Source organism: Oryzias latipes, chromosome 17 (genome assembly GCF_002234675.1).
Source record: "Oryzias latipes chromosome 17, ASM223467v1".
In the NCBI taxonomy this organism is placed as follows: domain Eukaryota; kingdom Metazoa; phylum Chordata; class Actinopteri; order Beloniformes; family Adrianichthyidae; genus Oryzias; species Oryzias latipes.
The window spans coordinates 6,538,291-6,564,940 of NC_019875.2; the positions used below are offsets into that span (position 1 = coordinate 6,538,291).

The 26,650-nt window shown below is 41.3% G+C and overlaps 1 protein-coding gene across 1 annotated transcript; it reads left to right on the top strand.

Annotated features, from left to right (window-relative positions):
- The first annotated feature begins 5,596 nt into the window (after positions 1-5,596).
- Positions 5,597-26,422, top strand: LOC101161750 (mediator of RNA polymerase II transcription subunit 26). Its single transcript, XM_004078736.4, has 3 exons — positions 5,597-5,954; positions 23,052-23,126; positions 23,211-26,422. The coding sequence occupies exons 1-3, from the start codon at positions 5,883-5,885 to the stop codon at positions 24,840-24,842; spliced, it is 1,779 nt and encodes a 592-aa protein (XP_004078784.1). The 5' UTR covers positions 5,597-5,882; the 3' UTR covers positions 24,843-26,422.
- Positions 26,423-26,650: the final 228 nt, after the last annotated feature.

Sequence of the window (26,650 nt, forward strand, 5' to 3'; positions counted from 1 at the left end):
AGTAAGGTTACAATGAAATGCTGACTTTGCTGTTCGCTCTGAATGCCATAGGGTTAAAGGTAAAATAAAAATAGAGTAGGATATTTATAGAATACCTGAAACATTCACACCACATAGAAAATATAACTGCATCACATGACTCAACCTATATATAAATCAGCTGTAGTGTAAATTCTGCTGAGAGGGACTGCAAGAGACTTTCATGAGCTAACAGTGTGATACACATGCATGTTGTTGAATATTAAGGCATAAGAACAGTAACAATAAACAAAGAGTTTGTGTAAATGTGCTGTTTGCTGTTCCAGACTCCTGTCAGCCGTTAAGGAGTCTGACGTTAAGAATAGTTTATTTAATTAGATCCCTTATTTGATGTTTTGCCTTGAATACAGGCATGGCAGATGATGTGATCTCATTAAAAATGGGTCAAAGTTCAAAGTAATGATAATAATGAATGGATAAACCAACGACAAACCAACGATCAACCAACAATGAACAGACGATAAACCGACGACGAACAATCGATGAACAAACGATGAACTGACAATAAACCGACGACGAACAAATCGATGAACCAACGATGAACCAACGATAAACCGACGACGAACAAATCGATGAACCAAGGATGAACCAACGATGAATTGACGATGAACTGACGATAAACCGACGACGAACAAATCGATGAACCAAGGATGAACCAACGATGAATTGACGATGAACTGACGATTAACCGACGACGAACCAACGATGAAACCACGATGAACTGACGATAAACCGTCGACGAACCAACGATGAACCAACGATTAACGGACGATAAACCGACGACGAACAAATCGATGAACCAAGGATGAACCAACGATGAATTGACGATGAACTGACGATAAACCGGCGACGAACCAACGATGAATTGACGATGAACCAACGATGAACTGACGATAAACCGACGACAAACCAACGATGAATTGACGATGAACTGACGATAAACCGACGAATAACCAACGATGAATTGATGATGAATCAACGATGATTGACGATAAACTGACGACGAACCAACGATGAATTGACGATGAACCAACGATGAACTGACGATAAACCGACGACGAACCAACGATGAAATGACGATGAACCAACGATGAACTGACGATAAACTGATGACGAACCAACGATGAATTGACGATGAACCAACGATGAACTGACGATGAACCAACGATGAACTGACAATGAACCAACGATGAAATGACGATGAACCAACGATGAACTGACGATAAACTGATGACGAACCAACGATGAATTGACGATGAACCAACGATGAACTGACGATGAACCAACGATGAACTGACAATGAACCAACGATGAACCAACGAAAAACTGACGATGAACCGACACACCTTTATTGAGACTGAGAGAAACAAAAAGGTCAGGACTTTAAAGCTAAAGGCTAAAGACTGACGATAAACCGACGACGAACCAACGATGAATTGACGATGAACCAACGATTAACTGACGATAAACCGACGATGAATTGACGATGAATTGACGATGAACCAACGATGAACTGACGATGAACCGACACACCTTTATTGAGACTGAGAGAAACAAAAAGGTCAGGAGGGCTTTAAAGCTAAAGGCTTAGATTTTTGTCCAGAAGGAAACATGGATGGACTTTATTTACAGGTAAAGTTGAGACCAGTGTGTGTGTGTGTGTGTGGGTGTGTGTGTGTGTGTGTGTGTGTGTGTGTATCGGGGGGGGGGGGTCTGTTATAGTCTCTAGAATTCACCTTGATGTGTTTTTAAGCTTCAAAATTCCTGAAAAGTAAACCGTCCCAGTTCTGATTTTCTACTCAATAACTGTCAATGTCTCGGTAAGAGGGCAGTACCAGGGGCGGCCAATTGTGGGACACGTGAACCACGGATAATAATAATTATTTGAATTGTTTTTTTTATTAAAACAAATGTTCCCTTCTATGAAACAATACCTAAAACATTATTTGAAGTTAAATTAAACTTTTATTTAAAATGTATTTGGACATTTGGGGGGGAGGGGGGATTGGGGGCAAGGAAATCATGGCACTTTTAGGGGGTACTCCAGACTTTTCAAAACAGTAGAATTGGTCTCAAGACGTGAATTTAGTCAAAAACTACACTTTTTAGCATTTTGTTTATGGGTTGTCTGACATAAAATTGGTGGGACGTCAAATGTTCTGTAAATCTAGAATGACCCGTATCTGTTTGTAAATCTGGCTCTGAAAGAGTCAGTGTCTCACCAGCCACAACCTTCATCACACGTCACTGCCAATCACTGTCGTCTGGCTCCAACATGGATACGTCCGTATCGCAGAAACATGGCAACTGAATTGACTTCAGTTGGCTGAAGCCGGAGATGAGGCATTTTCTATGGGTGACGTCACACGCGCTCCGTCCAGAGTTCAGGACAAACACAAACTTATTGAATGTATCCATCAGAACATCATTGGTCAGACATTGAAACATAGCAGGTGCATTTGTGAGCACTGTTGACTGTTTAAGTGGTTGAATTGCGTGATGTCACCTGTAGAAAATGCCTTGCTTCTGGTTCCAACAGAAGGAAGTCAATTTTGGTCTTAAATATTAGTGTGTGAATTTGGGTCTGAAGTTTATTTTATCTTATTTGCAAGTACAGTGAAAAATATTACTGCACAGGCTGGTATTTTATGTTAATCAATTTTAACACTATTTTAAACACATTTAAAAGTTGTACCTGCTTGCCTTTTGTTACTATTAACATTGGAAATGTATACATTGACTTTATTTATGTTTTCATTTTTACTTTTATCTTATTTTCCATCATATACCTAATTTTTGAGGACATACTGATCCTAAAGCTATCAGAAGCGAGTGGGGTTGAGGGTTTGATTTCACAAACAAATAAGTTTGTAATGGATTGCGGCCGGAAGCAGAATGGGGTTGCCCAGTTAGCCGGGAAAAATGGGGAAGGGGTTTTGAGTGTTATGTTGTTCATCTCTTTGGTGACATTGTTTGTGCGTTTTTTTTACCTCTCAGACCTGTTTATAAATGCAGGAAATGTTATCTAACATCGTTTTAGTGACACAAAACTTTGAAATTAAATGCACATCTTGGAACTGCAGGGTCTTGAACAAAACAAAAACAATTCAACCGGTTATGAATAAGATAAAAGATATTGGGTCTAAAATTCCTCCAGGAGACTCACACTCTGGAAGAGGATAATGTCAAAACAGGCAGAAGATTGGCACGGGTCTTTATATTCAGCATCTCATATCTCAAGAGCATGTGGCGTCATCACACTAATTCATAAATCTGTTCCTTTTTCAAGTTCTAAATGTTATTAAAGATACATCTGGCAGATTTCTGATTCTTCAAGGTTCCATTCTAAAAGAGACTATCAACCTGGTGAATGTCTATGGGCCTAACATAGATGATAACACATTTTTTACAAACCTTTTTGTAACCATTTCTTCACTCCAAGGATATAGTATCCTAGGAGGAGACTGGAATTGTGTCTTGGATCCCTCTTTGGATAGATCATCTGGATTTGACCAAACTCACCAAAGAAGTAGGAATGCTGTACAGAATTTCATGAAGGAATTAAAAATGGCAGATATGTGGCGACACACAAGACCCAAAGATATTGAGTATTCTTGTTATTCTAAAACTTATGGCTCATACTCTCACATAGATTACTTTTTAATTTCAGCAGAGTTACTATCCAATATAAAACAATGTTTTTTGACAGTATAACAATCTCGGACCATGTAGCATTTTGTACTTGCATATTAATCTCAAAATGCATCCACCCAGGTGGTGTCTGCATCGAAAATGGCTTAAGAATGAACATGTTGTTGAATTTGTAGGGAATAAAATAGATTAATATTTTACCATGAACACTACTCAAACTTCAGCCAGTGTAAGATGGTAGGCATTTAAAGCTTTTTTTTAAGAGGGCATATAATTTCCTTTACTTCATCAAAATCAAGAGAATTGCGCAAAAAAGAATACAATTAGAAGATAGAACAACAACAGCTGAGGAGAAAGTGTGTAAAAATAAAGATCAGCAAGCTGAAAAAGAATTAGAAATGCTGGGAGCTGAGTATAATAAGGAATCAACAGATCGTGCAGCCTCAATCAAACTCTCTATGAGCAAGGAGACAAACCTGGAAAGATCTTAGCCTGGCAAATTAAACAAACGGAGGCCCAAAAGAACATAACTTCAATAATTAACAAAAATGGGACAACCCTGTGCACCCAAAGGAAATAAATACTGAATTTAAAAACTTATTCTGCAATCTTTATGCTGAACTTTATGCTCAATTGCTGACATTTTAACAAACAAAAATATCTCTGCTCCTATTAAATTAAACGTGGGTGTCGGCAGGGATGCCCTTTGTCACCTCTGCTGTTCACTCTAGCAATAGAGCCACTTGCCATAGCAGTACGTGCTCATCCAACCATCTCTGGTATTACGATTAATCACGTAGAACATAGATTGTCATTGATATTGTTTTATATTGATATTATTTTACATGTGTACGAATCTGATGTGAGTGGAGTGAGAATGAGAGGAAGACCGCGAATGGGATGGACAGAGGGTGTAAAAAGAGCGCTGAATGCAAGAGGGATGACTGTGGTGCATGGGAGAGAGGCTGCTCAGGACAGGGATGGGTGGAGAGAGTTTGTGTATGAATGAATGGATGGGTGTGGTAGAGGTCTGGTCTTGGGATGAAGCGGCAAGGGGAAACCAGCCTCGGCTGAGGCCCTGCTGTGGAGGTGCCCACACTGGGCTGTGCAGCTGACCCTGGTGCAGTGTGGTGTGGCTTAGACCAGGCCTTAGACCGGTCACATACACACACACGCGCACACACGCACACACTGAAGGAGGAGGGTTTGGGGAAGAGAAGGAGGGCGGTAAGAATGGGTGCCCTGTCAAGGCTACCCCACTTTGGTGGGACACAGCCTAGGTAGATTGGTATAGATTATTTTACATCTCTCCAACTTAGACTCATCTATATCTGCTCGTCTGCAATTAATTGAAGAGTGTGGTTACATATCCAGCTACACCATAAATAAATCTAAATCGTCCATTTTACTGCTGAACGAGAATCAAAGAGAAAGGCCACCAGCAGTAATAATGCATTTTAAATCAGTCCACTCATTTAAATATTTAGGTATAAACATTTTTCCAAACATAGCACTAACAGTTCAAAACAATAATGATTCCATAACAAAAGAAATAAATGACAGTATTAATAGATGAATGCAGCTTCCTACATCACTGATCTAATGTCTACAAAATGAACATTTTACCAAAACTGCTGTATATTTTCCAAAATATGCCCCTGCCACCTCCCGACGGTTGGTTCAAAATTATAAAACAAATGATTCTGTGTTATATATGGAAAAATAAAAAATCTAGGACACAGCTATCGCTCCTTCATCTATGTATATTTACACACACATGTTGGTTAAGTGCAGGACCGATATATATAATTTTTATTTATTTAAGGAACAGGCAACATTTCAGTTATATAAAAAAAACTCTGTGGAGAGAAACTGTCAACTCTGTGTCCTCTGTCGCGTGCCTACGTCATGACGCAGGCATCGTATCCCAGCATGCAACAGGAGGCCAAGAGAGATCCAGCACCTCGGAGTGAGCTGTGGGAGCCCGTTGTCAGACTGGAACAAACGGTCAAACCCGCTCACACATTTCCAGCTCCATGTGAGGAAAGCGAACCTTTTACCTTCCAAGCTCCGGGAAACATGCGGTTCGGGTGCATATCGTGTTCGTGAAGCAGTCAAGAAGTCATCGTTGTCATCCGGTTTTCATTTTGGAGGATTCCTCCCTCCATCATCCGGATCGCATCAAACAGGCAATGACCACGGTATCCACAACCCCGCAGCAGATAAGGGACCGGCTGCTCCAGGCCATCGACAGTCAGAGCAATGTGAGTGCTCCTCCTGCTAACAGGCTACCCGGCCAGTGTTAGCTTGTTTACCTACACGCTCCGTACGTTAACACGTCTGCTTACGCTTGACGTGTTGTGCTACTTTGAAGGAAAACGTTTCTGTCACAGTATAGTTGAAGATGACTTTTCAAAAACCCTGACCAGTAGCGGTTCTAGGCACGGGCCGTCCGGGCGGTGGCCTGGGGCGGAAAACTGAAGGGGGCGGCACCGGCAGCTCAGCCCTTGTAAAATATTATATGCACCACTATTGGTTTTCTTATGTCACAGTTTGTGAGTTTGTAACAGCCTGAACCTGGCCGCGCCGCCGCCCCGCAGCTGCGCTCTCCTGTCTTTGAGAAGTAGACACAAATGTGTGTGAAGAAGGAGAAGGGAAGGGGCGCGGGGTGAGCACGGAGCGCCGCCGCGTTTGCGCATGCGCAAACCCTGGCTGGCTCATCTTTCAGAGGAGGCGACGGTCGCGGGCTTGATAAAAAAAATAAAAGTAATGTAGCGAATCAGCGCCCCTGGCTGTAGCTGCACGCGCTCCTGCTGAAAATGTGTGAAGAAAGGGGGGGGGGGGGGCTGCGGGGAATCAGTTCAATTGTGGGACGCTTCCAAATTAAGAGGCTAGGTGGGGACAAGGGCGGGGGTTTGAATCTACTTTATAAAACCTTTTTATAAGTCAGTCATAAGGTGACATTCTATAACCTACATTTTAATAAAGGTATAAAAAATATATTCTTCTTTTTTGGGTTAATTTTATGTGAAATGCCCAAATGAAAAAATGGCAACACAAAACAATGCTGTCACTAAGGTGACAGTTGGTTCAGTCGACGGACTTGATGCCTTCTTCGTGACGTGAGGACATTTATGCCAAACAATCGCCAAAAACATCTAAAATATGGAGAAGAAAAGGTCAAAGCCATCTGGTGCCCAATTTAGAAAGAAAAGAAAAGAAGAAGAGGAGAAAAGAGATAAAGAAAAGGGGAAGCCCTCAAAGCTTGATGCATGTTTTTTCTAAAACATGCATCAAGCCCGTTCTATCAAGCCCAAATGTTGCAAATAGCGTCATTTTTTATTGATTTTTTAGATTTTATTCTTAAAAATTTGCTCTGCCTTAACTTGTAACATTAGTTATGATTCATGTGTCTGTCTGCTGTGCTGTAACACAACGGTTTTGTTGTGTTTTGCTGTTGTATACTAGTTCATAATGTTAAAAAAGCTGTGATGGTTACACAGCATGCTGCTGCTGCCATAAGATGCTAATGGGGCAAATAATTTGAGATTGGTCATTAATTTAATAATCATTTGTGGCAGCCTAAACGTTTTCACAATGTGTTTTTGACATTTAACTGGGGATTTAGGGGTTAATTTTGAGCCAGCATATGAAGTTTATTTTTTATTTGTTTTACAAATGTTGGGTTATATTTTTAGCCAATAGAATTTCCATAAATCTGTAGGTAGTTTTAAAAATGAATATTTACCATTTACTGCAACTCTATGGGGACAAAACATAATGTAACAGGTCATAACTAAAAATGTGCCAATCAAAGGATTGAAGACGGAAAACATGAGCATGTCGGAAAACATGTTAGTTGACAAAGACATAGTTCTGTTTTGACCATGGGGGGGGGGGGGGGGGGGGGGGGGGGCGCCTGGGGAGGGTCTCGCCCGGGGAGTAATTCAGGGTAGAACCGCCACTGACCCTGACAGAGAGGCGCGTGCCTCTGGAGAATAGATAGAGCTACACGGCGAGCTACACCTCCATTAGCTTAGCCTCGGTTAGTCATGGCAGTCCCTTAGCATGCTAGCTGTTAGCTTAGCCCTGAGATTCACCAACACAACAGTAAAAGTTACCCAGCGACCCCCTAACCCTGTCAGGCCACAGGGGAACTGTTGTCGATTTAGCAAAACTGTCATTTAAAATAGAGGCAGAAAACGAGGCACTCCAGCTTTTTAGAGGTGCTACATTTACCAGTCTAAACAATTCTGTCCCTAAAAGTTTAATATTAACTTGAGTCAGGTCGAGAAATTAAAGGAATTCACTATAATCTTGTCTGGATGATTAAGAGATTTTGGACTGTGAGGCTCAACTTTTAAGTTTACAGCAATTCTTATTCCTCTAAAGAAGAATTTCATGTGTAGTGACCAATTTATGTGTGGCATTGAGATATAGTGAAATTACTAGGATGTGTTTGTGTGCATAAACATGCACAACATGCAACATACTATCCAAAATTTTCATTGTCATGGTTTTTCTTCATTGATTTTTTGGTCATTTTTGTAGCCAAACCCCAATACAGTTGTGTTTAACTAAAAGCTCAGGAAGGTTTGGTACTGTGGTGTGTTTCAGCACCGCTTTATGCTGGCAATCAACAAGTTTCAAGTATTATTGTAACGTAGGTATTACTTTCAGGGCTAACTTATCCTTTAAAAAGCGAAACTTTTCTAAGTAAACGGAAAATGTTTTTTTGTGTAACTCTGTATTCTTTATCATGCAAAAAAATCAACCTTTTTGAGCTTTGAAGTGTATTATAATTTTAATTCTTTACGAAAAACACCTCAAAAGCGGTATTTTGTTCCGTTCACGCATTTCAAAAACCTGCTCTCTGAGTACCAGCTGCTCCCAATCCACCCAATCGAGTGGCTCCTCATATTGTGACGTCAGTAAAAGTGGGAAAAGCCCCTTAAGCACAACACCAGCATCACTCCATGATGCTAAAAAGATGCTGCTAAAAAGGTTAACAGTGGAATCAGGTCTGTTATTACATTTATAAAATACAGCCTTTTAGGAGTACTTTGTCCTCTCTGGGTGGGTGGGGTGCTCCTGCCCCAGGTGGAGGAGGTTAATTTTTCCCGGATCGAGTTCTCTTGTTTTGTTCCTGGATCGAGTCCTGAATCTAGCTTTTGGTCTGTATTCAAACTGGCATCAAGCAGAGTATCCTGTTTGTTAACAAAACCATGTGACTAAAGATCTCTTCTGTCATTGGTCAGGTCCTACAAGGGCGGGGCAAGGAGAAAGACAAACGCGCTGCACTTTACAATCCCTATTGGGACGGTTAACTTATTAAAACTTGTCGATTACCAGGTTTGAACATCAGTAACAAACTTTTTACTTATTGTGGTACGGCGGTTCATGCTGCAGGGCGGATACTGAGGAGACGAGGATGCTAGCAAAGAATTTCTGTAGCATAATCAAAACCAGAAATGCTTTTTAATTTTACAAATTAAGCTGCATTTTTTTGACTCAAAATTCAAATGAAAAATCAATCCACCAAAATGCTTTTTCATTTCTACTTAAAACTGCTTATTCTGTGTCATAATTAAAATGAAAATGCAGAGACGGGATTGCATTTTCATTTTAACATCCACCCTGCGAACATTGTCGCATAATTCAATTCGACTTAGCGTTTCCAGAGGGGAGGCGGGGCGATGACGTCAGTGCTATCTATGTGTGTCCGGATGCTAAGAGACACATGCTAGGAGCAGCTTTGTGTTGGCGACAGGGGAGAGGGCTTTGTGATGTTTGTGCTCTCCTGATGATTGTACACAGCTTCTCAGGACTACATAGCAGCATTTCCACCTTATGTGGTCTGGAGTTTGGGACCACAGCCTCCTTCGGAAAGCCGCTGCCGCACGGTTCGAAGCTTCTCCCTTGGACTTGCTCTTTGGACGGAACTAAACCGGCCCGCTAGCCTGGACACAAAGCTTCGAAGCGCAGGAGGAGGGAATGCTGCTCAAAGACCTGAGAAACTCTCAACCATGGTATGAATTTGTGTTACCAGTGGTGTCCAGAACAAAATAAAGGCTGATGTAATTCCCACATATTTACATCCAAGTTGCTCATTGCTGGATTGGCCGTCTGGAGTTCTGTTCCTCCAGAGCTAATGTTTTTAGCACGCATTAGCCTAATGCTAACGCTTCTTTGGGGTCCTTGCAGCCAAGAAAAAAGCACTGACCGCACGGAGTTAAGAAATTATGAGCGAGCAGGCCCTTAATAATAATCACAATAGCAATAACAGCACATTTTGAAGATAGTTTCCTGCATCTTGGCGCTGATTTTGCTGTTCAGTGACAGCTGGAGCCCCATCAACAGCTCCAGCAGATTTCGCTATGCTAAACGTTTGCTGGTTGCACCAACACATATTTTTTGGCGCTACACAGCCACAGATCTGTCCTTTTATTACTGTATTACCATCTTGGATGTAATTATGTGGGAATTACATCAGCCTTTATTTTGTCTGGACACCACTGGAAACACAAATTCATATGATGGTTTAGTTTCTCAGGTCTGCGTAGCCGCACTTCTGCCTTCGGCGATACGGCTGCCGGTCCGAAGATGAAGCTAGTCTGGGGGAAAGATTCGACGAACCATGGTGCGTCCAAAGGAGGACCACAGAAGGCAGAAATGCTGCTACGTAGTCCTGAGAAGCTGTGTACAATCATCAGGAGAGAACAAACATCACAAAGCCCTCTCCTCTGCCGCTAACACAAAGCTGCTCCTAGCATGAGTCTGTTAGCAGCCGGACTCACATAGATAGCAGTGACATCATCGCCCCGCCTCCCCTCTGGAAATGCTAAGTCGAATTTAATTATGCGACACTATTCACAGGGTGGATGTGAAAATGAAAATGCAATCCCCTCTTTGCATTTTCATTTTAATTATGATACAGAATACACATTTTTTTTCAAGTATAAAATGAAATTGATGCAGTTACATTTAAAAAATGAAAAAGCATTTCTATTAATCCATTTCATTTATAAAATTAGACATTTCCAAATGAAATTTGCTACACATTTACCAGAGAACTTTTTCAAAATGAAAAAGCATTTCTGGTTTTGACTTTTATTTTTAATTATGCTACAGAATCGCTTCCATAGGCTAAGAAGGTTCTGATAAATGTTTCTGACGTATAGATTGTCAGGAAAATAGTGAGAAACGACGTCTAAAGTTGTTTGAATAAGTCTGCATTCATCCCACCACATTTCAGTGAGTGTCTGTGTCTCATGGTTGTGGTGTGATGTCATTGTTTCAGAGAATTCATCAGGAACTATAATGCAGCTTTGATGATGTCACAGCAGCGCCTGTAGAGGGCGTGCCGCGTCACTAGACACAGAAAACATGTCATCTATTATTGTATTATATTGTTTAATGATTTTATTAAATGTGGTGGGATGAATGCAGACTCATTCAAACAACTTTAGACGTGATCCACGTTTTTTTTCTCACTGTTTTCCTGACGATCTACACGTCAGAAACATTTATCAGAACCTTCTTAGCCGTCGTCTCACTGCAGCTGCTAGCATCCTCGTCTCCTGCAGCTCGACTCCACCGGTGTTCAATCTGACATTGATACAGACGTTCAGAATTGGTTCGATAAAAAAATTTTGAATGAGTGAACTATCCCAACAAACTGTTGCAAAGTGCAGGACTTCCATTATTTTTGCCTCTCTTTGCTTTGCCCCGCCCTCGTATTTCCTTTAGTCTTTAGCTTTAGTCTGGAACAGGAAAGTCCATTTGACGGCAGTCTGAAAACAGACCAAACCCAAGGTTCAGGACTCGAACTGGACCAAATGGACCAAATGAAGTGGACTTGGTCTGGACCAAATGAAGTGGACTTTGTCTGGACCAAATGAAGTGGACTTGGTCTGGACCAAATGAAGTGGACTTGGTCTGGACCAAATGAAGTGGACTTGGTCTGGACCAAATGAAGTGGACTTGGTCTGGACCAAATGAAGTGGACTTGGTCTGGACCAAATGAAGTGGACTTGGTCTGGACCAAATGAAGTGGACTTGGTCTGGACCAAATGTAGTGGACTTGGTCTGGACCAAATGTAGTGGACTTGGTCTGGACCAAATGTAGTGGACTTGGTCTGGACCAAATGAAGGGGACTTGGTCTGGACCAAATGAAGTGGACTTGGTCTGGACCAAATGTAGTGGACTTGGTCTGGACCAAATGTAGTGGACTTGGTCTGGACCAAATGAAGTGGACTTGGTCTGGACCAAATGTAGTGGACTTGGTCTGAACAAATGTAGTGGACTTGGTCTGGACCAAATGAAGTGGACTTGGTCTGGACCAAATGAAGTGGACTTGGTCTGGACCAAATGAAGTGGACTTGGTCTGGACCAAATGAAGTGGACTTGGTCTGGACCAAATGTAGTGGACTTGGTCTGGACCAAATGTAGTGGACTTGGTCTGGACCAAATGTAGTGGACTTGGTCTGAACAAATGTAGTGGACTTGGTCTGGACCAAATGAAGTGGACTTGGTCTGGACCAAATGAAGTGGACTTGGTCTGGACCAAATGAAGTGGACTTGGTCTGGACCAAATGAAGTGGACTTGGTCTGGACCAAATGAAGTGGACTTGGTCTGGACCAAATGAAGTGGACTTGGTCTGGACCGAATGGTTTTTCCAGTCTGAATACATCCTAAAATTCACACATTCCTCTAAAACCTGCTCTCTCAGCACCAGCCCCTCCCAATCCATGAAAACAAGTGGGTTCTCACATTGTGACATCACAAAGTGAGGAACTGCCCCTTCCAGGAAGTGACTGTGCTGCCAGCTCCGCCTCCAGGCTAACACACATACGCCCACTTTCTCAGTGGAGCTAGCGGTGATCCACTAAGCGCTTTCATGTATATAACCAATATAAAAGTTCAGATGTTGTTTGTTTTCGTGGGAGAAACACAGACACACTGCTGAGGCTGACTCTAGGATGACATCATGAAATGGGCGACACCCACAATAAGAGAAAGGCGGAGCCTCAGAGATCGAGTCGTCTTATTTCCTGGTTGGAAAATGAGCCGAAAATAACTCGCATTTCATAGAAAATGGTTCATTAGATAATAATTCATCAGGAACTATAATGCAGCTTTGATGATGTCACAGCAGCGCCTGTAGGGGGCGTGCCGCATCATCAGACACAGAAAACATGTCAGAAGCTTTCCAGCTGCGTTAAAATAAACAAACTGTTGAACCTTTTTTCTGCTTGATAACACGACAATCGTTGTTTCACATTTGTCCGCGGCTCATCTGTTCCTACATTCCTACTCTCTTTACGTTCCTACGGTGGCCGTTTTGGTCTAGCTGTCCTGCTCTGAGGACTGAAAATTAGTTCTGGATTCTCGGGGGAACAAACTGGTTCACTGAAAGCGGACCAAATGTGTCCAGCAGGGCTCCAGACTAACTTTTTTCACTAGGAGCACAGTGGCCCCCAACTGAAAATTTTAGGGGCACAACCAGAAAATTTAGGGGCGCATACCGTAAATCAACAATCTAACCAAATCTACTATTTTCCACTGTATTATGAATAAATACTTTAATAATAGATGCAGAAATTACAATGCGCTGTTTCAAATTCAGTGTCACATTTTAATCTGCACTTTTGAAGATGCAACAAGAAGGTAAACTGACAGAAGAAGGTAAACTGTAAAAGAACGGGCGATGTTCACTGGAAATCAGAACAATCGATACAGATACCTGAGATCAGAGAGAGGCTCAAAAACTGATGGAAATTTATCTTGGTGACACCAAATAAGTGCAGCCAAGACGCACAATAAGCATGTTTGAGATAACCCAGGTGGACGAAACGCTGCGCAGATCACCTGGTGTGTCATATATTTTTGTTTTTGCTCCAACATCACCTGTCAATCATCACCAAAATATCAGGAGAAAGGGGCGGGAGCAGCAAGGCCCCAACCTACCGAACGCAGCTGGAAATTTAGTACTGCACTGACTGAAAGCTGCCCTATGACTACAAAATAATGCATTATGGGACATGTGTCCTTATGGTTTTTGTAGTTAAGTGAGAAATTGAAACAATGTGAAATACCAATTGATTAAAAATAGGCTACATCCATTACAAAACATTCAAATAAATACAAAATATATAATAACACAGATCATACTGAGGGGGAGAGGAATATTAAAACTGAATTGAACTGATTTGAACTTCAACTTCCTGTTCTCCTTCAGTCTCGCTGCAGATCCCCCCCCCCCCCAGGTCTGGTCTCCCCAATGATCCAGGTGGGGCGCTGGTTCGTCTCAAACAGTCTATCCTTACATTTTCACCACGTGTTTTAAGTGTGTCTCGGACTAAACCGTGTTGTTGCTCGCACGTGTTTAAAGTTCAAGCCCCGTTAGCTGTCACGCATGTAGGTGTGGGACATTTATTCTCCACAGCTGACCCGACTCCCGCGGGACGAGAGCGGTGTGCTGACGTAACAGCTGGGCATAAACCGTTTGGTTGGGGGGGATGCAACGCCGCGTTTTAACCGTAACCCCCGTAACCTCCGGGTCTGTGCGGCCCAGAGAAAAGTTCAGCACGGACTGCATGCGTTTAGAAAATTACGAGCGAATAGATACGTTCTAAAAAGGAAAGTAAGGAACTCCTTCATGTGGTCTGGGGAGGGGGGTGTCAGGTTTCCTGCTTTCAAGCCCGGTCATTTTCACGCCCCCAATAGTCATTTACTCCACTGTGATTGGTTGGTTTGTCAGCTCCGCACAGACAATGAAAAGGTGTCATTCATACAAACTGGCAGGACGCATTAAAATTAAACTTTCATTTCAAGGTGGGGGCCACAAATAGCCCGCGGGCCGTTAGTTTGAGACCCCTGCTGTAGATTCTGGCCCTGGTACACTAGCCGCAGGTCGGAAGAACGAATCAATGGTTCGCTTACTCATAGCTCAGACGCACATATCAGGTTGTGATGATATTTGTCTCCATTTCCTTCCCAAAGATGTTTACGCGCGCTCGATTATCTCTAGGCCCCTCCCCCTCCTCGCATTTTAGCCACTTAGGCGAGTGTGTGCTCTCGTCTCATGAGTATGTGTGCGAGTTTGTGTGTGTGTTTGCCTGCGTGTGCGCTCGCGTCTCATTGATTATTTCATTGATCATTGACTTGCCCCTTCCACGTTTAATGTATAAAAAATACGGAGGGTGGGGGAGGTAAATTTACTGGTCGCACATGTGCGACTGGATGTAAAATTCAGTCGCACACTCTCAAATTTTGGTCGCAAAATGCGACCAAATGGTCGCAGTCTGGAGCCCTGTCCAGTCTGAATCCAGCTTATGTTTCATGGCTTCTTGTTCACAAGTGAGGGAAGATCAGAGCGTGAGATCGACTGGTGGGTCGGAGCGCCATCCTCTGTTATGCTGTCGCTGTACGGATTGGCTGTGGTGAAGAGAGAGCTGATTCAGAAAGCTAAGTCGCTGCTCCAAACACGTGTTCATAAGCTTGATGCTACAGACGCGTGTGGGAGGAGCTACTGCCAAATGTTTTCAGCCTGAATCGCGTCCGTGTGTATCGTTCACCATGCATGGAAGTGACAGATGATGCTGAGAGGTTTAGGACACGCTGGAGAGACTAGGTCTCTTGGCAGGCCTGGGAACGCCTCAGGCTCCCCCTAGAGGAGGAAGTGGCCGGGGAAAGGGAAGTCTGGCGCATCTTTGCTTAGACTGCTGCCCCCGCAGCCTGGTCCCAAAGGAACAGAAGATGGTGGATGTCCCATTAATTAATTTTGTTGTATTTATCAGCCATGTCTTAGTCTGGTCCATGAAAATCCTGTCTGACATTAAACCAGGTTGTGTTCACATACTGGCAACACAGGGATCAGCTTATTAGCATAGCACGATGGCGTCAGTGTCTAACGACACCGCTGCCTCCAAAGCAACGCTTTTAAAAAACCTTTTGCTGCTGCACGTTCAGCAGGTTTACCCACCAGTTCTTGCTGGATCCTGTTAAAATCGTTACATGTCCTCGGTACTTCATTAGTTGAACGCTGGCGAGCGCTAATTTTGGACCCTGCACACATGGAATATTTGCTGCGAGGCGCTAAATAAAAACTTTTGTTTATCATCAAAAAGTTGCTCCATCAGACAGCAAATTTCCGCCGGATTCCAGCTACTTTTGAGATCCTGCACTTTGACAGTTATGGGTTAATTTAAAATCACATTTAAATGGTTGCTACACAAAATCTAGTGTACAAATAAGTTTAAATCAGCTGCAGATATGAAGTTAAAGAGGATGTTAAAGCAAAGTGGAAGCTATAAAAATGGAGTGCCCACCTCACTCTCCTACAGCATGGTCTGAAAATCTTGTCTGACATTAAACCAGCCCTTGCCTAAAGTCACCTGCAACGGTCATCTGGCATTCAAGTCAAAGCAGTGCAGTTGGTTGCAAATGGTTTGTGTTTCAACACCTGAAACAAGCACGAGAAGTGTCTCTGTGAGTCACGAAATCCATCAGCAGCTTCCGAAACACCTGCCTGGTTGTTTAACAAATATTCTTAAAGCTTGTATTTCGTTGCATTTTGTATTCAGGCCATATCACTCGGCCCTAACAGCACATCATCGTTAATGCTGTATCTTTTGGACTGACGTGTCTGAAGTCTTTCTCAGGGCGCTAGCCACGCCTCCAGTTTTGGGGCTACTGCCCCAAGTGCTCAGATTGAGAGCTGGGCGATATGCCAAAAAAAATACAATCTCCCATTTTTCAAACCATTTTCGTTTATTTTGAATATTATTTTAATTGATTTGACAAAAAGAAACTGTGTATTTTTAATGTAGTGGGTCTGTGTGCTCCTTTTTACTGATTGGACCATGAGTCTGGAATAAATTATATCTATCTAAACAACCAAAACACAACAGTGACTGCCAGACAAAATGACAAAACATGCATCTGACTATGTATAGGGCACAAATATAGTATATGCACGGTACCAAAAATGTAATATACCCGTTATCTGGTGGTGAGGTGATGTGGCACTGCACCCCATAGTGTCCCCATGTCTAATGTCTTTGACATTTTCATTTTACCCAAACAATCATGTTCCAGCTGTATGACAGATGCCACCACCCCCACCCAGTGTTCAAAATACACGGGGATGGTGGATTTCCAGGCCAGTAATACCCGTTTTTTAAGGACCACCATTCAGAGCTGAAAGGCTGTAAGCAGGCCAGGTGTGTGATGCAGAATCTCTGTAGAACGTCCAAAAATTGCAAGGTTGTGATCAGGTTAAATGTCTTAGTTGGAAATTGTACGACAGAGTTTTAGGGCCAGTGTACAAACATTTTTTTAAATTACGACTTTTAAGTCGTAAATTTACCAGAAAAAAAAACAGTCATAACTGTTAAACTACGAGATCTTAAGTCGTAAATTTATGAGAAAAAATCTCAAATTTACTTTTTTTTTTCTCGTAACTTAGTTTAATAAAAACTCAAATTTGTGAGATAGAAACTCGTACATTTACGAGAAAAAAAGTCATAGATTAACGAGGAAAAAACACCGTTTTCCATTTATCAGAGCCTAGCATGAAGATGAAAGATGTGGAGCGTTTTGTGAAGCTTTATTTCCGAATAGGTTTCAAAAACAAAGAAATTCTGAACCTTTTGATGACTCAAAATCAGATTATTGTCAGTGTAGCCGTCTTTCCGGGGTTTGGTGTTGGTATAGCGGTGTTTCATCTGTAAAATAAGGAGCTCAGAGACATGTTTGGGTGTAGAGGACCACTACTTTATTTTCCTTTTCCATTCACATACCCAGAAGTCCATTTGTCTATTTACGTCATGAACCTGTCATGCACAGAACACCAATGCTTAAACCAGGGTTCACCAACCTTTTTGAGACCGAGGGCTATTTCATGGGCACCAAGTGATATGAAGGGCGCCACTAAAAACCTCCTAGCCCCCCCCCCCCCCCCCCAAAAAAAAAAAACAACACAATTTGAGGACTTCCTTTTGTGTGCCCTATTTTTATTTGCTCATTTTACACACAAAAACATGCATGAATTTTCTAGACTCGTATTACAGGGGGGGGGGGGGGTCAAACTCAGTTGCAGAGGGAGCCTAATTTCAAAACAGACTTTAGGTTGCAGCCGAACAAGATAAATATTTATTGAACACACTAAAGCTAAACTTTTAAACCTTTAAAACTTTAACTTAATTTTAACTTTTTAAACATAAATGTAAATAAAAAAAGACAGGAATATTAATCCTCACATTAATGGATTACTCAACCACCTCAACCTATTCTCAAAATCTTTACATTACATGAATCATAAGAATGTCCAGAAATTGTGTAATTTATTTGATCTATTTAAACTTTTGTAATAGACCCTTACTTTTAGTGATTATTTTTTAAGTTATATTTGTTTACATATTTGGGTTTTCTTTGTCTACCTTTATCTCAGAATTGATATTGTTGTCATTGACAGACATGCCGTGGTTGTTTGTTGAATATTTGCTTCAATAAAAAAAAAATATATATATTTTTTTTGGGTGCATTCCCTGCGGGCGCCACAAGGGGTGCTCGCGGGCGCACTGGCGCCCGCGGGCACAGGGTTGGTGACCCCTGGCTTAAACAGATACATACACCCCCTCCTCCAGAGGAAACATCCCTTCAACATAAAACAACAATGATGAATGTTGATGAAGACTCTCATTCATCTTTGTTTTCATCACAGTAGTAGGTTTAGGGGCTGTCATCTGGACTTAGTTTTTAAAGTTGGAAGACGTTTCACCTCTTATCCAAAAGGCTTAGTCAAATCTGAATTAGCTGGTAATAGAGCTGGTATATATGCGCTCATGGGGGAGGAGTCAGACCTGAAACAACCAATCATATCCCTTTTCTTTGCAGGATGTCAGAATAGCCTCCCAGAATTGCTGTTTGGATGTCAACTGCCCCCACCCTGAGAGATATTTTACTTTAGGATTCTCCAAAGTTCCTCAATAGTGTTGCGGTCAGGGGAGGATGGGGGCCACAGTTTATCTCCTTTTGTCCCCATAGCAGCCAACGATGCAGAGGTATTCCTTGCAGCATGAGATGGTGCATGGTCATACCTGAAGATGATTTGTTCTAAAGGGGCAGACAAGCTCTCTCCCCATGATTCTGGCCCAAACGTGACTCCACCACCTCCTTGACGTTGTAGCCTTGTTGGAACATGGTGGCCATCCACCAACCACCCACTACTCCATCTGGACCAGAGACCACCACCCTTTTTGAGGATGAGGGCTTTTATGGGGTCTGAGTAGTATGAAGGGATCCACAGGACTTGTTTACTGCAAATTTCCCAATAAACAAAACCACAGACTAGTATATTAATGATATTAATAATTTGCCGTAATTGTTTCAACACTATGAATCGATTGCTCACTTATCAATAGTAATTATTCTGCATAATTCTAATCCACGATTGACACAACAGTAACAAGAGAAACATTCAAACAGGAGACATTGATTTATTTCTGTTTATCTGCTCAAACATGTGAAAGTAAGGAGATGATCACTTCTAACTTTTTTTAAGCAAAGGAAATCAGAAATCAGCTTAATCCTGTTAGTTTTATCAACAGTCTGTGATTTGTCTGATCATGTACTATACAGTATAGGGGACAATACTACGTAGAGGCAAACTAGCTTTCGTGTTGTTTATCCAAAAATGAGTAGCTCTGAACGAAGCTTCAGTTACTTTTGGGATTTTTTCACAGACCTCATGAAAAAAGTCTGTAATGCAACAATACATTGCATCTTGTCCCCTGCTGTTATAAAGCTCCTCCCACTGGTTACAGAGGAGCAGCGGCCTGATCCTTCATTTTTTGTCCCCCGTGATGAAGTCGAGAAAAAGCTTTTAACGGAAGCTCCTCCCACACGCTGCTGTGGCTTCAGGTTAAGACTGTGTCAAGCAGCAACTATGATGCTTATTGAAACAAAAACGGCGGACGTGAATTTGATGCACAAATTGTGTTTGGTGTGAACAGACAGTTTATTTAAATGATGCACGCATGAGGGGCGGAAAGGGCGGGAGGTAACCCATGGTGATCTATAGTGATCTGTTGAACTCCTAATTTGTTCCAAACATGAATGACACTTTTTAAAATGATATTGAATATAGGGCTGCACCATATCAGGAAGACTCATGATATGTGATGTTGATTAGCAATATTGTAGGGGTGCGATTATAGAAGCTCACTCCTTCAAGCAATAAATCAAGCTCTACTTGACTTGAGTTAATCATCACTATATTTAATGAAGTAAATGTGTTTTAAGTGTTTTTGTTTGTTTTATTTTCTCTTTTTTTTATCTATGCATTTCATTTTTTCTGTAATGAGTTTTATAAATCTTTGTGTATTTTGTATTGCATTGACTACAAAGCTTGAAATCAATCAATCAATATTACGATGACGACAACTAGCGGTACACGAACAAACAGCAAAACAACCAAAAACATCATTTCCATTTCACTGCAACAGTCTCATTTAAAAAAGAGTCAACATAACTTCAATTACACTTCAAATGACCCTCGTCTGCATAGGAGGCAAACATCGAACATAAAGGCGTCCATCTGATTGGTCAAATGCAAAAAAGGATTTATTTGATTTGTTCAATAATTCAAGCTGCCAAAAGATTGTTTTAGCACATTTAAGGGAACCATTTACAGAGTTAGAAATAAGGGGAAACAAATGGTTGTCCTCCGGACAAACTGGCAAGTAATATTTGTTTGTCCTCCCCAATTTTTGGTTGTCCTTCGATACCAATATTCAACAGCAACGAAACCTACTCAGATGTCAGTACTTACATCTTTGTTTCTTCTATACATCTAATATCAACTGCCTCTTATGATGGACATTTAAAAAACTCTTTAAATATTAAAAACAAACATTTTACTAAATATTGAAGCATCTGGTTACACAAAGTATTGCCAAAAACTTGAAACTAATATCTTTATAACTAGTATCTTTACACAGATTTAGATATATTGGTTCTTTTTTTTCTTTGGTTTTGATAATTGTTACTTAAAGAATATAAAATACAAAGACTGTTGTAAAAATGTAGAATATCATAACAATCCTATGGAAAAAGTTTTTTTTCAGCTCATGTCAGTCTGTTCTGATATGAGTGAAAGTTATAGTGTTTTAAATCTTTTTGCTTGTTTTTGGATGCCAGGTCCTGTTGTTCAACACCTTCATTTGAATAATTTTTATTGAAAAGTGCACATGTAGAAACATGCTAGCATGCACGCACTTCGTTTGTCAGTGGAAAGAAGTTGCTGCATACGTCTCAATTTAGAGGTTGCCTTGAAATCTGAAAAATAGTCGAAAAATACCAAAATGTTGAATAAGAGACCAGGTTGTCAACCATCAGGTTCATTTTGGTTTTCCTCCCTGCAATCTGGTTGTTTCAGACAACCGGATAACCGCTCATTTCGAACGCTGATTTACCGCAATTTCCGCCAGTTTTGACGATGCGCATCTTGCACAGCTTGATATCGCGATAAAGATAAATTTGCGGTTTATTGTGCCGGTGTAGGTACCAAGAGTATTCGGCCTGCAATAACTGTCGGGGTCCTTCGGGGTCCTGCGACTAATGATGACGTCTCATTATGTGATTGGCTGTATGTTGCTCTGATGACGTTTAAGATGGTGATTGGTCCACAAGTTTACACGCCAACACCATTATTTGTGAGAGCAAATACAGTTCTTCTTGAGAAACATGGGCGACTTGTACATCGAAATTTCCCACTATATATCACAATGGACTGATTATAGCCTCACCCTCAATTCACAGGATATGTTGGAACAGGGAAGAGGGGAGTACTGCAAGGGATTTATTTAGAGGATCATAATCCAGGAAACTGCAGCCACTTTTGCAGCCAAATGCAATAGGTAAACTTGAGTCAGCCGCATACATTTATACTAAATGTGGTCATTAAAATAATTATGTTATTGATTACAAGATCTTTTTTATGTGCTTTACATTTTATTATTTGACAAGAAATTCTATTTTAGCGATTTTTACAAACTAGATTTATGTTTATTTTAACTGCCCTTTCTGCATATCATGTGTGGCCAGCAGTGGAGACGAGCAGAAAGTTGGATTCAAGACATTTAGCATTTGTTTTAGTGCTAATTCTTTGGTTTTTTGGTTGGTTGGTTGTTACAATAACTTGAATAATACAAAAAAAATTGAACAAAAAAAATAAGGAGTGTGTGCTGCTGTTTTTTTCTTTTCTTTTTTGTAATAAGTTTATTTATATAAATATAAACCTTGCAATCATAACTGTTAGAAACTGACATTTGGGCCAGTTAAACCAGAATACACACCATAAATAAATATTGTTTCTCATACAGTCCTTCATTTACTCATGTTGGAAAAATAAGTTTATGGCCAATGTGTCACCCTATTATACATTTGGTGCAACAAACAATTATGTCAGACACTGCTTAAAATTCAAAATGTCATTATTTATGAGGGAAAAAGAACTTTAGGTTACAAAATGAAACGTGAAATTAAAATATAGAGCCCTAGCAGATCTCAACGCTATGTAGCTATGTAGTTTGTCCAAGCGGTGTTACCGTAGTGTGATGTCATCATTAGTCGCAGAACCCTGAACAGTTATTGCAGGCTAAATACTTTTGGTACCTACACCAGCCTAGTTGAATTCCATTTTGATCTGTGATATTTTTAGAGTATGCTTTGCGGGAGCTGTGGTCTTCATGGGAGACCATGCACCCTTGGGCACTGCGTTGGTGACCCCATCCAGGGTTTCACAGCAGCTAATCAGGACACAAAACAGGGTGTGCAGTTTGGGAAAAAAACAGCTGCATAATTGCTCTTACAGAATGAGCGAACGGCAAAAGATGAACTCCAATGTAGAAAGGGAAGACTGTCTTCTGTTTGACAGGGATTCTTAGAGGGGTTCAGGTCGGAGCACAGACTGCAGAGTGGTGGATTAAGATGTCTCTTATGTGGGTCTCCATGGAGAGGCCGGATTGAAGGCAAGCCGGATCCTGCCCACGACCCTGATTTAGACAATTTGACTGAACTCACCTGGTTATCACAGGTGTCTGAGATGGATGTCAGTGATCCACACCATAATCCATGAGTTTGATTTGAAAAATTCATCTTTTTGACTCTTAAATACAAAACAATTGCATAATAATTTGGAACACACTGTATAAATGTGAGGTAATGAATCCCAAGAGAAGCATACCAATTTGTTATATCTGCATTTGGTGTCAATCTTTATTGAATGTTGTTCAACAGTGTGGATGCCAGCATTGTCTTTGAACTCATGAAACAACTGTCTGTTTTTTGCAGATTTGCAACATGGTGATTGTGTTGGAAGTAATTAACTGTCTGGAGAAATATCCTATCACCAAAGAAGCACTTGAGGTAAAGCGTGCATTCCTAAACAGATACTCCATACTGAAAGGAAAATACTGACTTTCTTCTCTGATTTTCTCACATATTTTACAGGAAACGCGACTTGGAAAACTGATCAATGATATTAGAAAGAAGACCAAGGATGAAGATCTTGCAAAGCGCGCAAAGAAACTGTTGAAAAACTGGCAAAAACTGATTGAACCTGGGCCAGTTGTGGCACCCAGTGTCACTGGGTCGACAAATGGCAGTTCTCATCTGTGCCGAACCGACCCCTCTCCTCCAGAGATTTCTGTGTTGGGGAAAGGATTTGCTGATGTTAGGATGAGAAATTATGTTCAGAACACGTATTCACCTAAAGCTGAAAAATCAAGCAAGCGCAAGGTAGAGCACAGCAGACTGCACTTAACAGAAAACCTCTCAAAGACGTCTACATATGATAATTCTGTCTCCCCACTACCCACCAATGGGATTGCTGGCAGCCCAAGAACCCAGTTTGAACAAGATGTCACAGTGTCTCCTGGTAAATGCCGAGTAGATCACCTTGATGACGACAGAGTGAACAGAACTTCAGTCAATTCTGTCAGGCCTTGTCCCAACTCCCCTGGGGTGGAAAAACTACCCAGCACTTCCTCTTTGGTTAAAGTTGCAGTAATCCAGCAACATGCCAGGCTGGAGGAAGAAGGAGGGAGCTACAATCAAGGCAAGAGTCCTCGCAGTGTCACTTCCAGTCCGCGGAGCCAGAAGCATGACTCCTTACCAAAGCGCTCCGTACCATATGGACTGAAAGGAACGCCAATCCCAAGTCCTTCTTCCAGAGACTCTCCCTTATCCTTTTCCCAGGCTTTGGCTTCTCCGGGTCAACCATCTTTTGCTGAGAAGCTGCCCCATTTATCTCATAAGCCTTTGTCACACACAACCAGTTTGTATGAACCCCAGGATGTATCTGGAACTCTGGATTCACCATCAGCCTCCCCTCTCCTCTGTCAACAGAATACAGAATCCCAGAGATCAAGATTGGAAGCGGGCTTTGTGGTGTCTGATGATACTGATAGAATGACAGCAGCCAACTCTGAGCATAAAAGGAGGAAGTACAAGTCCAGAGACTTCTCTATTAACCTGGATGGGCAGAAAGTGGAAGACACAACTAAGAGAGTACGGTTAAAAGAACGCAGACTAACGTTTGACCCAGTCACAGGTCAGATCAAACCTCTGGTGCATAAAGATCCTTCTCCAGTAGAGGTGTCCTCTACTCCTGATCCAGCAGAGTTTAGGCAGAGAACAGAAAGTTCTGTCCAGCAGTCGGCTGCCACAACAACAAGTCCTTGCCCTAACCCTTTCCTCCAGACTAACTGGAAAGAGCTGTCTAGAAACGAAATCATTCAGTCTTACTTGAACCTTCAGAGCAATTTGCTCACCTCTTCAGGGGTTCAGACCCCCAGTGCACACTTTTTTATGTCAGAATATCTCAAAAGGGAAGAACAGGAGACCAAAGAGTCCAAGAAAATGCACGTTTTGCAGACAGACAGCTCAAAGGGGGATTTACCAGGCATGAGTCGGCAGTTGACGGACAAGGACTTGGAGAGGATCCACACACAACAGTGGCCAGGAGTAAATGGTTGTTATGACACCAATGGCACCTGGTATGCTTGGACAGAGTGCATATCACTGGACCCCCATGGGGATGAAAACAAATTGAACATCCTGCCATATGTTTGCCTTGACTGAGGAGTGTGGAAAGCTTGTTTTCTTTTTCATTCCTTTTGTTTTGTCTTCACCAATGAAGCATAGTTTTAGATTTTGTTGTTCACTGTGAGTTTGGCAAAAAAAAAACAAAAAAAAAAACAGGGCTGCTTAACCCCCCTCCCCATGGCTCAACCTGTGATTACAATTTGTTATCAAATAATACAGATAAAAAAAGTCAATTTCTGAGATATCAAGGGCTGTTTCTGTCTTTTTTTTTTTTACTTTAAAGGCCACAAAGATGAAAATAGCCATGTCAGCTCTGCTGTCACCCTGATGGAAATGGTTTTCTGAGCCTGAGACGTTCCCATGTGAATTGTTGATCAGAAGTGCAGCCTTGTTTGACGGGGATCAAATCCTTCTCATTGAGCTTCTCATTTGGAAAAGAGTCCAGATCCGTCTGTAGGAAGGAAGGCTGGGGTTTGTGCCTGGAGTTCATAGAGTACAAACAGAGTGAAACATGTCCACAATTGAAAACATTTGAACATGTTTGGCAGTTGAGATATTTTGTGATGTATAAAAAGTAAAGTATATGTTCCTTTTAATATGTTCTTCTATTTATTTTTGACCAATTCAGTCATGGAAAGTTTGTCCGTTCTTCATAACTTTTTTCTTGAGCGTGTTGTCAGCCTCCTCTTTGTCATCATCTCTTTTAGATTGGCCTTTTTTTTGGATCAACATTCCAGAGTCAAACTTTATTTCTGGTTTCTTGTCTTACAGCTCATAAAGGTTTTGTTTCCTATTGGCACTCAGTTTTTCTGAACCTGAACCTCCAGTTTCCATAAAAAGAACACGTTTTCCATCCTGTTGGTGTCCAAACCAAGGAATCGGATGGTTACAGCGCTGAAAGGACGAGCAGTTGTGTTTGCATGCTGAAGCCCTTTATGTTCCCAAAGAGATGGTTTGCCTTATGATGTTGTTGGACAATATTGTTTAGTTGAACAGCCTTAGTGAATGTACAAGCATTGTGACCTCTTTTGCACTTGTACATAAAATGACAGCTTGTCAGTCATTCCACCATCTACTTGATTCAAGTTTAAATAGCAATTTATTCTCCAACAAGTTTTAAGGGAGCATTACTTCTGCTGGTATTGTTTGCTAGGATAAAAACATCGAGCTGCAAGGATTATAGATTTCTTATTCGAAGAACGAGTCACTTTTCCTGATTTCAGTTTTCCTATTTGCTACTACTTTTCTCATGATTCAAGTTGAGATGGGGTTTAGCCAATCATTCTTTAATTTATCCCTACCAATGTGCCTTTATTAAGGTAAACTAGGTTTGCTTGTGCATAAACTGTGCCTGTCCAGACCTGGGCTGCAAGGATCCCAGATTCCATTATCTGTATGACCTTCATATATGCATATGCACCGCTTCCTGGAAGTTTTTCTAAACTCTGATCTGGAGACAACAAACAAGGGTAAACTGCACAACAAGAGAGCTGGCAATAAAAGAATTGCTTTCAACTATTTAAGGAAGAGTTTTTCTGAAGTTTTGACCAGGGCATCCAGTTGTTCAGTGTCTAACATCACTCGGTTTAAAAAATAAAATGATCTGAATTCTCCAATTGGTCACCTGCTTGGTACTTTCCATTGCAAATATGTCCTAAAAACACAGTAGTGTTTTTAGATCGACTGAATCAGCCCAGTGTGCATCTGCATGATGTGATGATCTATTTGTGAGCAGACATGCATACAGACGATCCAGCTCTTCTTAAATCTTCTTTGTTATACTTCTCAGAATTTACTATTTTTGGTAAAAAGAGTTTACTCTAAAACAAAAGTTGCTACTCAGA